Source organism: Salvelinus alpinus, chromosome 31, assembly GCF_045679555.1.
Source record: "Salvelinus alpinus chromosome 31, SLU_Salpinus.1, whole genome shotgun sequence".
In the NCBI taxonomy this organism is placed as follows: Eukaryota; Metazoa; Chordata; class Actinopteri; order Salmoniformes; family Salmonidae; genus Salvelinus; species Salvelinus alpinus.
In genome coordinates, this window is record NC_092116.1 from 19,443,051 (window position 1) to 19,456,755 (window position 13,705).

General features: G+C 39.7%; 1 protein-coding gene across 1 annotated transcript in view; it reads left to right on the forward strand.

Moving 5' to 3' along the window:
* Positions 1-7,649: 7,649 nt before the first annotated feature.
* Positions 7,650-13,705, forward strand: part of LOC139561651 (C-X-C motif chemokine 9-like) — a 31,316-nt gene continuing 25,260 nt past the window's right edge. Inside the window, exon 1 of the mRNA XM_071378896.1 lies at positions 7,650-7,763. Within this exon, the coding sequence (XP_071234997.1) occupies positions 7,712-7,763 (52 nt within the window). The 5' untranslated portion in view covers positions 7,650-7,711. The remainder of the gene's footprint in view (positions 7,764-13,705) is intronic.

Sequence of the window (13,705 nt, forward strand, 5' to 3'; positions counted from 1 at the left end):
CGGGATGAGGTCGATATCCTTCCAGGATACCCGGGCCAGGTCGATTAGAAAGGGCTGCTCGCTGAAATGTTTCAGGGAGCGTTTGATAGTGATGAGTGGAGGTCGTTTGACAGCGGACCCATTACGGATGCAGGCAATGAGGCAGTGATCGCTGAGATCTTGTATTTAGAGGGCAAGTTGGTTAGGATGATATCTATGAGGGTGCCCGTGTTTATGCATGGGGGTTGTACCTGGTAGTTTCATTGATAATTTGTGTGAGATTGAGGGCATCAAGCTTAGATTGTAGGATGGCCGGGGTGTTAAGCATGTCACAGTTTAGGTCACCTACCAGCACGAGCTCTGAAGATAGATGGGAGGCAATCAGTTCACATATGATATTCAGAGCATAGCTGGGGGCAGAGGGTGATCTATAGCAGGCGGCAACGGTGAGAGACTTGTTTTTAGAGAGGTGGATTTTTAAAAGTAGAAGTTCAAATTGTTTGGGTGCAGACCTGGATAGTAGGACAGAACTCTGCAGGTTATCTCTGCAGTAGATTGCAACACCGCCCCCTTTGGCCGTTCTATCTTGTCTGAAAATGTTGTAGTTAGGGATGGAGATTTCAGATTTATTGGTGGTCTTCCTAAGCCAGGATTCAGACACGGCTAAGACATCCGGGTTGGCAGAGTGTGCTAAAGCGGTGAATAAAACAAACTTAGGGAGGAGGCTTCTAATGTTAACATGCATGAAACCAAGGCTTTTACGGTTACAGAAGTCATCAAAAGAGAGCGCCTGGGGAATAGGAGTGGAGCTAGGCACTGCAGGGACTGGATTCACCTCTACATCGCCAGAGGAACAGAGGAGAAGTAGGATAACCTGTCTAGCCCCGGGGTTCCGCTAGCGGAACCCCTCCCACATTCCACTGAAAAGGCAGAGCGCGAAATTCAAAAAATATTTTTGAGAAATATTTAACTTTCACACATTAACAAGTCCAATACAGCAAATGAAAGATAAACATCTTGTGAATGTTTTTTTTAAATGTTTTACAGCGAAAACACCACGTATATTTATGTTAGCTCACCACCAAATACAAAAAAGCACTGACATTTCTTTCACAGCACAGGTAGCTTGCACAAAACCAACCAAACTAACCAAGAACCAACCAAACTAACCAAGAAACAACTTCATCAGATGACAGTCTTATAACATGTTATACAGTAAATCTATGTTTTGTTCGAAAAATGTGCATATTTGAGGTATAAATCAGTTTTACATTGCAGCTACCATCACAGCTACCATAACAAATAGCACCGAAGCAGCCAGAGTAATTATAGAGACCAACGTGAAATACCTAAATACTCATCATAAAACATTTCTGAAAAATACATGGTGTACAGCAAATGAAAGACAAACATCTTGTGAATCCAGCCAATATTTCCGATTTTTTAAGTGTTTTACAGCGAAAACACAATATAGCATTATATTAGCTTACTACAATAGCCTACCACACAACAGCATTGATTCAAGGCAACAGTATTGATAGCGACAAAACCAGCAAAATATATTAATTATTTCACTAACCTTCATAAACTTCATCAGATGACAGTCCTATAACATCATATTACACAATACATATATGGTTTGTTCGAAAATGTGCATATTTAGAGCTGAAATCCGTGGTTATACATTGTGAAAATGTAGCAACTATTTTCCAGAATCTCCGGATATATTTCTGACACTCACCTATTCTGACCAAATAACTATTCATAAACTTTACTAAAAAATACATGTTGTATAGGAAATGATAGATACACAAGTTCTTAATGCAATCGCCTTGTTAGAATTCTAAAAATAACTTCAGTACGACATACAGCTTACGTTATAGCGAGACAGCGCCAAAAATCAAGGCGGAAAACACAACACATTTGACAGAAATAGGAAATAACATCATAAATGGGTCCTACTTTTGTTGAGCTTCCATCAGAATCTTGCACAAGGGGTCCTTTGTCCAGAACAATCGTTGTTTGGTTTTAGAATGTCCTTTTTCCCTCTCGAATTAGCAAGCAAAACTAGCCAAGTGGCGCTAAGCTGTCCATCATGAACAAACGCAGAGAACGGAACACGCCAAAACTCCCGAAAAAATTTCAATAATCTGATTAAACTATATTGAAAAAACATACTTTACGATGATATTATCACATTTATCAAATAAAATCAAAGCCGGAGATATTAGACGTCTATAACGAATGCTTTTCAGAAGCCAATACTGATGACCTTTCTGCGCCTTCCTGAACAAAGGAATTTGGGGTCATGTCATTCCAAGCTCTCTCTTTTGACCATAGATATACCTAGAAACACCATTTCACCTCTCACAGCCTATTGACATCTAGTGGAAGGCGTATGAAGTGCATGCATACTAATAGATTTCAAGCAAATTTATAGGGAGGCCCTGGAACAGAGCCTCGATTTCAGATTTTTCACTTTCTGACAGGAAGTTTGCTGCAAAATGAGTTCTGTTTTACTCACAGATATAATTCAAACGGTTTTAGAAACTTGAGAGTGTTTTCTATCCAATAGTAATAATAATATGCATATTGTACGAGCAAGAATAGAGTACGAGGCCGTTTAAATTAGGCACGATTTTTCCCCAAGGTGAAAATAGCGCCCTCTATCCTCAACAGGATAAGGGTATGGCTAAAAGCCATGAGAATTGGATGTCTAGGACGTCCGGAACAGAGAGTAAAAGGAGCAGGTTTCTGGGGGCGATGAAATAGATTCAAGGTATAGTGTACAGACAAAGGTATGGTAGGATGTGAATACAGTGGAGGTAAACCTAGGCATTGAGTGATGATGAAAGAGATATTGTCTCTAGAAACATCATTGAAACCAGGTGATGTCATCGCATGTGTGGGTGGTGGAACTGAAGGGTTGGATAAGGTATAATGAGCAGGGCTAGAGGGTCTACGGTGAAATAAGCCAATAAACACTAACCAGAACAGCAATGGACAAGGCATATTGACATTATTAACTTCTAGTTCCTCCCAAACCCGGATCCGGGAGCACCCCCACCAGTAAAAAAGCTGACTAGCATAGCCTAGCATAGCGTCACAAGTAAATACTAGCATCTAAATATCATTAACTTCTTGAGAATACAGGGGGTGCTATTTTCCCATTAGCATAATTTGCTCTACAGATTAAACTGCCTCTTATTCAATTATTGCTCTTACTATATGCATATAAATAATACCATTGGAAAGAAAACAATCTCTAGTTTCTAAAACCGTTTCAATTTTGTCTCTGAGTGATACACAAGTCATTTGACAGCACTTTCCCTGACCAAGAAGTAGAATGCAAGAAGTCTATGCTCGCTTCAACGCTCTGCCTATATATGGTCATGACCCCTATGACCAGAAACACACTTCATTCGCCTTCCTCTGGGTGTCAAGAGGACGTCAGAGGAGAAATTCTTTGTTTATCTGGTACTGACGTGAAATAAGACCTATTTCTTTGGCGTGACCGACAACTTCCGGTTTTCTGATTCGCACGAGTTGGAGCTGCGATTGTGTACTGTTTTGCTGGCGTTATGGATGAAAACTATCTCCGTGTCGAATTTTGTTTGATACATGTGACCATATCATCGTAATGTATGTTTTTTCAATATAGTTTAATCAGATTATTTGAATTTTTTCGGGAGTTTTGTGGTGTTCCGTTGTCTGATTTTATTTACGTTTGAGAGATCCGTGCCACTCGACCAGTACCTGTGCTAAATGGAGTGGGAAAGGAACAATTCTGAACGGAACCAACGACTCATCTTGACAAAGGACACTTTGATCAACATTCTGATGAAAGATCAGCCATAGTAAGACCCAATTTACGATGTTATATCATATCTGTTGTGCATGTGAACTGGCCGTGGGCGCCTAGCCGAATCTGCCTGGTATAGCTATGCTAATTTAGCGCTACATTTTGTTTTCGTTATAAAACATTTAATAAATCTGAAATATTGTTTGGATTCACCAGATGTTGGGCTTTCAATATCTGTACGCTGTGTATTTTTCTGAAATGTTTTAAGATGAGTAATTCGTTATATGACGTTGGTCTCTGTAATTGTTCTGGCTGGGTCAGCACTATTTCAGATTGCAGCTGCAATGTAGAACTGTGATTTATACCTGAAAAATGCACATTTTTCCAAATAAAAACTATGCTATACCATAAATATGTTATCAGACTGTCATCTTATGAAGTTGTTTCTTGGTTAGTGGCTAAATATATTTTTATTTAGTCGAATTAGTGATAGCTACTGACGCATGAAAAAAACTTTTGGGAGTAAACAAATCGTGTCCTTTGCTAACGTGGTTAGCTAATAGATTTACATATTGTTTCTTCCCTGTAAAACATTTTAAAAATCTGAAATGGTGGCTTTATTCACAAGATCTGTATCTTTCATTAGGTGTCTTGGACTTGTGATTTAATGATATTTAGATGCTACTATTTAATTGTGACGCTATGCTAGCGATGCTAATCAGTGTGGGGGGGGTGGGGGGTGATCCCGGATCCGGGGTTGAGGCTCGTTAGAGGATATATCACAAGTCCAAGACACCAGATGAAAGATACACTTCTTGTGAATCCAGCCACCATTTCTGATTTTTTAAATGTTTTACAGGGAAGACACAATATGTAAATCTATTAGCTAACCACCTTAGCAAAAGACACCATTTTTCTTACTCCACCATTTTTTTACTCCATCAGTAGCTATCACCAATTCGACCAAATAAAGATATAAATAGCCACTAACCAAGAAAAAACTTCATCAGATGACAGTCTGATAACATATTTATTGTATAGCATATGTTTTGTTAGAAAAATGTGCATATTTCAGGTATAAATCATAGTTTACCATTGCAGCCACCATCACAACTCGACTAGAATAACTACAGAGAGCAACGTGTATTACCTAATTACTCATCATAAAACATTTCTTAAAAATACACAGCGTACAGCAATTGAAAGACACAGATCTTGTGAATCCAGACAATATTTCAGATTTTCTAAGTGTTTTACAGCGAAAACACAATATAGCGTTATATTAGCTTAGCACATGTGCAAACATTACCCCAGCATTGATTCAAGGCAAAAAGAGCGATAACGTATAAACCACCAAAAATTATTAATTTTTTCACTAACCTTCTCAGAATTCTTCAGATGACAGTCCTATAACATCATATTACACAATGCATATAGAGTTTGTTCGAAAATGTGCATATTTAGCGGCACAAATCGTGGTTATACAATGAGAAAAGTAGCAAAGCTGCCCAGAAAATGGCAGGAGAAATCTTTGAAGAGGCACCTAATCTAATCAGTAACTATTCCAAAACTTGACTAAAAAATACAGGTTGGACAGCAATTGAAAGACAAATTAGTTCTTAATGCAATCGCTGAATTACATTTTTAAAATTAACGTTACTTCAAGCATACAGCGTGCGCTAAAGCGAGACCGCACCATAATTCATGGCGGAATTATTATCTGACATTTGTCAACATAAATACGAATTAACAGCATAAAGACTGCTTACTATTAGCTGAGCTTCCATCAGAATCTTGGGCAAGGTGTCCTTTCTCCAGAACAATCGTCTTTGGGTTGAAAGATGTCCTCTTGTCCGGTCGAAATAGCCGCTAATGTTAGCCGCCAACTGGAGTGGTGTCCAACTCGTGAAAGCGCATGGCAAAGAAATCCCAGAAAATCGCAATAAACTGCTATAAACTGCTATAAGTCGGTTTAAATTAACTACCTTATGATGTCTTTAACACCTATAACGAATAAAAACATGACCGGAGATATAGAACTATTAAAACAAAAGCGTTTGCAGGATGCCATTGTGATGTCTTCATGCGTCGAGCGCACCGTTGAAAAGGAAGGTACTTCCGCTCCAGGGTCTTATATAAGGTCCCAGATTGCGCAATCGACTCCATTCAAAATCTCCCCGCTTACTGACATCTAGAGGAAGGCGTATGCAGTGTTTGTAGCCCCACAGCGTACACAGGGACTTATAAACTGACCTCAGAACAGGGACCTCGATTTCTGAAATCTCACTCCCTGGCAGGAAATGTGCTGCAGAAGGAGTTCTGTTTCACTCAGAGACATAATTCAAACGGTTTTAGAAACTAGAGAGTGTTTTCTATCCAATAGTAATAATAATATGCATATTGTACGAGCAAGAATTGAGTACGAGGCAGTTTAATTTGGGAACACATTTTTCCAAAGTCGAAATAGCACCCCCCATAGGCTCAAGATTAAGGAGAGGCATGCTTAGCCGAGTGATCATAAGGGTCCAGTGAGTAGTGAGGTTGGTTGGGATCACGGCGATTCAAGTCATGGGTAGCAAGCTAGCAGAAGATGGAGGTCTGTTTTTAGCCACCCTGTGCGTTTCCGTCGGTAGATTAGTGGGTTCCGTGTGGTAGAGGGGACCAATCCAATTGTCAAAATAGTTATAGTTATAGTAGCCCAAGAAGATTGTTCGATAAACCTGTTCAGATAGCAGCCAATATGCACAAGACAGCTAACGATTAGCGGGCCGTAGTTATCAGATGGGCGTTCCGGTTACGTCGCGATGGAGGGGCCAGTTGAATAACTCCCTCGGGCAGATAACGTCGGAATTCCAGTCGTGAAGGCCCGGTGGGGCTCCGCATCGGCAGTAAAAGGAGTCCGGATAGGTGATTGTAGCCCAGGAGTGGCTGATGGAACTCTTCAGCTGGCTAGCTCCGGGATAATTGGTGCTTGCTCCGGAATCGATGTTAGCTAATAGTCACTCGGATAGCAGCTAGTTAGCTGCAAGATCCAGGCGTAAATGTCCAGAGCTTGCGGTAGAAATCCGGGAATATGGACAGAAAATAGGTCCGGTATGCTCTGGTCTGAGTCGCGTTGTACAAAACTGGCGATAGCTTTCCGAGCTAAAGGATATCTGATGACCGCTAGCCGTGGTTAGCTGAATACTAACGTTAGCTAGTGAGCTGGCTAACTTCTGGCTAGCTTCTGTTGTGGATTTTGGATACGAGGTGAATAATACTTTTGGGAAGAAAAAAAACAGATCCGCACCACATTTGGTGAGGCGGGTTGCAGGAGAGTGTTTTGAAGTTGAGTTTATAGAAAAAAATATACAAAAAGATATGCGAAGAAAAAAACAAAAAGACATAAAATACATACACACGGGACAAGACGAGGACAAAGGATGTCTGACTGCTACGCCATCTTGGAAACCTTGAAGAAGCTATAGAAATAGAATATAATTGCAATAGAAGCGGTGTTTCTTGTACTATTGTCTCTTGTGTCTTTAGAGGACTGTTTCACTTTGTCCTTTTTCTTCTGTCCTTATTTTGTCTTTTCTTCTGTTAACTAGATATTCTTTGTTATTCTTTGTTAGCTAGCTAGCTTCTTCCAGGAGAGTCCCTAGCAACTGCTTAGCAACTGGTAAACAATTCAGCTAGCTAAGATAACTGTTTGTTGCTTGTTTTATGAAAAATAGTTACTTTTTCAAAAGCCTATCTTCTTTGTTTGTTGCTTGTTTTGTCTCCAATTCAGTCTTGCCGTTTTCATTTTCTTTTTCCCAATGTACTTCACTCTAAAAACCATGTAAATTTCAATATTTGTAGGAGCTCATTTTTTCAGCAGCTGCTGCTCAATTTGGAACTCCGGATGACTGCACACAGCCACACTGCAACTACAGTCTAAATACTGCAATGACTGTTATTGTTCTTCTGGTCTGCTCAGACGTCATCTGCATGATACAAGGTAACTGACTCAAAAACCTGTCTGCAGAACTTTTGATGTCAATTAGTATTATGTTTTAGTATTTAGTAGAACTTTGAACTTATACCTAACAACAGAATTGTGGACTATGGGTGTGAACTACGTTATTCATTTCTTGCAATTTACTCTAAAATGTTAATGCTGGGATTCAATCCATATAACGTTGTCGATAATCAATCAATCAAGTTTATTTTATATAGCCCTTCGTACATCAGCTAATATCTCGAAGTGCTGTACAGAAACCCAGCCTAAAACCCCAAACAGCAAGCAATGCAGGTGTAGAAGCACAGTGGCTAGGAAAAACTCCCTAGAAAGGCCAAAACCTAGGAAGAAACCTAGAGAGGAACCAGGCTATGAGGGGTGGCCAGTCCTCTTCTGGCTGTGCCGGGTGGAGATTATAACAGAACATGGCCAAGATGTTCAAAATGTTCATAAATGACAAGCATGGTCAAATAATAATCAAGAATAAATGTCAGTTGGCTTTTCATAGCCGATAATTAAGAGTTGAAAACAGCAGGTCTGGGACAGGTAGGGGTTCCATAACCGCAGGCAGAACAGTTGAAACTGGGACAGCAGCAAGGCCAGGTGGACTGGGGACAGCAAGGAGTCATCATGCCCGGTAGTCCTGACGTATGGTCCTAGGGCTCAGTTCCTCCGAGAGAGAGAAAGAAAGAGAGAAGGAGAGAATTAGAGAGAGCCAAGATGTTCAAAATGTTCATAAATGACAAGCATGGTCAAATAATAATCAGGAATAAATGTCAGTTATCTTTTCATAGCCGATCATTAAGAGTTGAAAACAGCAGGTCTGGGACAGGTAGGGGTTCCATAACTGCAGGCAGAACAGTTGAAACTGGAACAGCAGCAAGGCCAGGTGGACTGGGGACAGCCATGAGTCATCATGCCCAGTAGTCCTGACGTATGGTCCTAGGGCTCAGGTCCTCCGAGAGAGAGAAAGAAAGAGAGAAGGAGAGAATTAGAGAGAGCATACTTAAATTCACACAGGACACTGGATAAGACAGGAGAAGTACTCCAGATATAACCAACTGGCCCTAGCCCCCCGACACAAACTACTGCAGCATAAATACTGGAGGCTGAGACAGGAAGGAGGGGTCAGGAGACACTGTGGCCCCATCCGATGATACCCCCGGACAGGGCCAAACAGGAAGGATATAACCCCACCCACTTTGCCATAGCACAGCCCCCGCACCACTAGAGGGATAATGCGCTTTTAAAGGCAATGTTACCTCGTTGGCTGAGATCATATTTAAGGTGCAGTAAACACTGCAGATGTCAGCTCAACTGGAAATTACCTTTAAATGTCAAGCTCACTGTAACATGGTTTCAGATTGAATCCCGTCTAAATCTGGTATAGTAAATTGTTGATGAACGTAGAGGGAGACTGAAGTGTTTTCTTTGACTTTCTGTTTTTTCTCTACAGGGAGAGGTATACAATATCCTCGGTGCCGCTGTCCTAAAGTACATGCAGGGGGGGTGAATATCAGTTTAATCAGGACACTGACCTATTACCCTCCTCGCTCACACTGCTCTAAGGAAGAAGTCATGTGAGTTACTGTACTATACAGTACTGTACTGTAATGTACTTGTTACGCACTCCTCTGAGAAGAAGGAACGCAACACCCTGCTGCAACTCAACTCCTCGTGAAGCAAAAGAGGTATGAATTGTAGGTGCGAGAAAGGACGACAAAGGCAGAATTTACCGTTTACTAGGATTTATTTTCTACACGGTAATATGGGGAAAAGGGGCTGGACGGAACCAAAGCAAGTAAATATCAAAGCTCCCCCTCTCCTATCTAACCTGCCTACCCACTTAACTTACCTAACTTAGCACCACCTGATGCCCTAACCAAAATACAGGGGGTGGTCCGCCCAGGTCTTACCTAGTGTGCCTAGACAGTGAATATACTACGGGTATATGTATGCCCGCGGACCTCTTGCCTAAGCACTCCCTAGGTGCCTTCCCCTTCCCCCCTGGGAACAAATGAAACAGAATAATATTTAACAATTTCACAAACACTCAGAAACACAGGACATCAATGAGGATCTGTCTGACTGAGCAACAAACTCACAGAATATACCAACTGCTCCCAGCAACAACTAACACAGTAAATACCCCAAAGCCATCAGCCTCCTCTCTCAGCAAATATCTCTCTCACAATCAAACTCTCTACATTCCTCAACCTTCAATATGCTCTCTCTCTCTCTCTCTCCCTCTCTCTCTCTCTCTCTCTCTCTCTCTCTCTCTCTCTCTCTCTCTCTCTCTCTCTCTCTCTCTCTCTCTCTCTCTCTCTCTCTCTCTCTCTCTCTCTCTCTCTCTCTCTCTCTCTCTCTCTCTCTCTCTCTCTCTCTCTCTCTCTCTCTCTCTCTCTCTCTCTCCAGGTGGCAATGGTGATTAGAGTCAGCTGCTTCTTGACGATGGGGCGGGGTCAGCTCTCTAATCATCCATTAGCCATTGAGTCGACAAATCAGCTGGTTGGGGAGAACTCAGGAAGCTATCTCCTGAAACACACACACTCAAATACAAAAGCTACAACACAGAAACTGGGTAACGTAACAGTACTGTACTTAAATAAAATTAGATGCACACACTCTCAAAAATCTATATTTCAATTATTAATTTAATTAAACAACCCCCCCTCCCACCCACTCTTTTTCTTTTTCACCAACACCTTCTCTCTCTCTCTCCCTCTGTCTCTCCATCAGAGTCACACTGAAAACCAGAGGTCCGCTCTGTCTCGACCAAAATGGGAACTTTGCCAAAACACTGATTGAAAGACAAACCAAAGCGTGAGTTTGTGCAATAAAATACATCCATAATCTATTTTATGAAGTCAGAATTGTTATTATTTTAGTTGTTTTAGTCAATTTACAATTTAGTTGTTTGAATTAACTATTAAAGTTTAAATATATATACATAGTATATTTGATTTTATTTCATTAAAAAACGATATATTTGTGTGCCATATAAATCATGGGCCATTTACATGTAACTCCCAAAATAAAGGAAACACTAGAGTATATGAGGGATACAAAGATTATTGAAGCAGGTGCTTCCACACAGGTGTTGTTCGTGAGCAGTTCCTAAGCAATTTACATCCCATGCTTATGGTCATGAATAAAAATGCTGGGCAGGTCCAGTTGCCCATTATTTTGGCTACCATGGTTATGCCCCCATAGGATGACAATGCCCCCATCCACAGCGCACGAGTGGTCACTGAATGGTTTCATGAGAATGAATACAATGTAAATCATATGCAATGGCCATCTCAGTCACTAGATCTCAACCCAATCCTGGAGCGACGCTTGAGACAGAGTCCACCACCACCATCAACAAAACACCAAATGATGGAATTTCTCATGGAATAATGATGTCGCATCCCTCCAATAGAGTTCCAGACACATGTAGAATCTATGTCAAGGCGCATTGAAGCTGTTCTGGCTCGTGGGGGCCCAAAGCCCCATTAAGAGAAAAGACAGGGGGGACACTTGTTTAACTCTTGACAATTCAAAACGCTCTGAGAAGTAGCTGTTATTTACTGTTTTACACCTGTTGTTGCAATACATTATTTTTATCTATTTTATAAGAGAATTACCGAAATTGAAAAAATCCAGGCATTTATAAATAAAATCCAATCTTACTTTATCAAATGCCTTTTCAAAATCTGCTATGAATACCATTCCTGGCTCATATGTTTCATGATCTATTATTTCTAGTAGTTGTCGTATATTATCTCCAATGTATCGTTTGTTAAATTTACATTTTTTATATTATTTGGAAAGAATTCCTTACCATAATCTTCATTCAGTGGGAAAGGATGAGACGGAAAAGAGAACATCTGCCTAAAATAATTAGCTTCCTCTTTTAAAATATAATTCTGAGAATTCGATTTGTTAGCGTTCCTGTATTGGAGATTCAGGAAGAATTTTGTGCATTTTTCTCCATATTCCATCCAGTTTGCTTTATTTTTATAATAGATTACATTAGATCGTTCTTGAATAAGTTCCTCAAGTTCTTTTTGTTTTCCTCTAATTTTGTATCTCTCTAGTATCATTTTTAATTGTTATCTACCTGTACTATTAGATCATGGATTTCCCTTGTTAGTCTTGTTTCTTTAGCCAGAAACTGCTTTTTTATTATTGATGAATATTGAATTGAATGACCCCTGAATGTACATTTAATGATATCCCAAACAATAAGGGGATTTGGTGAACCTATATTATACTGGAAAAATTCAGTTATAAATTATTTTGTCTTAGTTAAAAATAAGTTGTCCTCCAGTAAACTTTGATAAAATGTCCAATATCCCCATCCCCGTGGAAAATATATGAGTTATGTGAATGCCAATTAGATGATGATCTGATCGCATTCTGTCTCCTATTAAAACTTTTTTAACCTTTGATGCAAGAGAGAAAGAGACAAGAAAGTAGTCAAGACGACTAGCTTGATTAAGTCTCCTCCGTGTATATCTCACTAGGTCGGGGTTTTTTAGTCTCCAAATATCCACTATTTCTAATGTGTGCATAATATTTGTGATTTCCTTAAGGGCATGGTGATGATAGTTTGTAGAGTGATTACCTTTACGGTCCATTGAGGTACTTAACACTGTGTTATAGTCTCCTACCATAATGATAAGATCATTTGTTGCCTTTAAGTTCAATAAATTGGTATAAATGTTTTCGAAGAAGTGTGGATCATCCTAATTTGGACCATATAGATTAATGAGACAAATGTATTTTTCGTCCACTTTCATATTCAAAAGGATCCACCTTCCTTGGGAATTATTCCTGACTATTTGCACATTCAGATTGACATTTTTGTTAATTAATATCACCACACCCTTTGAGTTCCTTTGTCCATGACAGACAATTATTTCACCACCGCATTCCTTTTTCCACACAACTTCATCTAAGGATGTAGAGTGAGCTTCCTGTAAACAGTGTATGGTATATTCCTTTTCTTTTAGCCATGTAAAGACTGATCTTTTTTTATAATTTGCTAAACCGTTACAATTATAACTGGCTATACTTATTTCACCCCTTACCATAACTAGATACTATTCTCAGTCTAAATTGACCATAATTAGTGCTTGTAAAGTTACTGCCATCAGAGGTATTATGAAGGTCAAAACTAGAGCTTTCAAATGTCTGATATTTAGAATTCAAGAAATAGGTTCTAGCATTATTTGTTTTATTCCCTTGCCTGTTTGCCTGTGAGCCAATGCCACAGATGTTAGACAATTGAGACAAGATATTATGTGTGTAGCAAATCTGAGTAGGTTGATGTGTATGATATTGGATGTGATTTAGTGAGAGTGTGTATGATATCTGTATAAGAGTAAGACTATAATGTGTGATGTCCAAATAAATAACTCTGCCTATTTGCATGGTTGAGTGTCTGTGTGTGTAACATGTAGTGCATATAGCCTTAATATTCATAATTGTAATCCATATTGTATCACCGTCATAGTTGCATCATAATTAACTTTAACATCATTGAAAAACTCATCCCAGCATTTCCATAGCAATTGACGTTTCACATGATCATGAAAAAGACCTTGCATTACTCTAGAGAAGGCTTCACTACAGTACAAATGTATTCAGTACAATATATTATTATTCCCCAATGCCCCTATTCTGACATCTTCCCCTTGCTTGTTGTAAACATATTTAAACTTGTAGACAAATACATAAAAAAGAGACAAACAATAAACACATTAAATTATAAAACAGTTCTCGACAATAGAGAGAGAGGGAGAAAAGAGAGTGAGAGAAGAAAGCGAGATCAGGTGTGTGTGTATTGTCACGGCTCCTCCTCTGCAGTGCAGGGGCGGTTCCTCCTGCAGGCAGAGGAGGGTCGTTAGTGATTGGAGTCACCTGGGCTCTAAGTATTTAAACTGTCACTAATC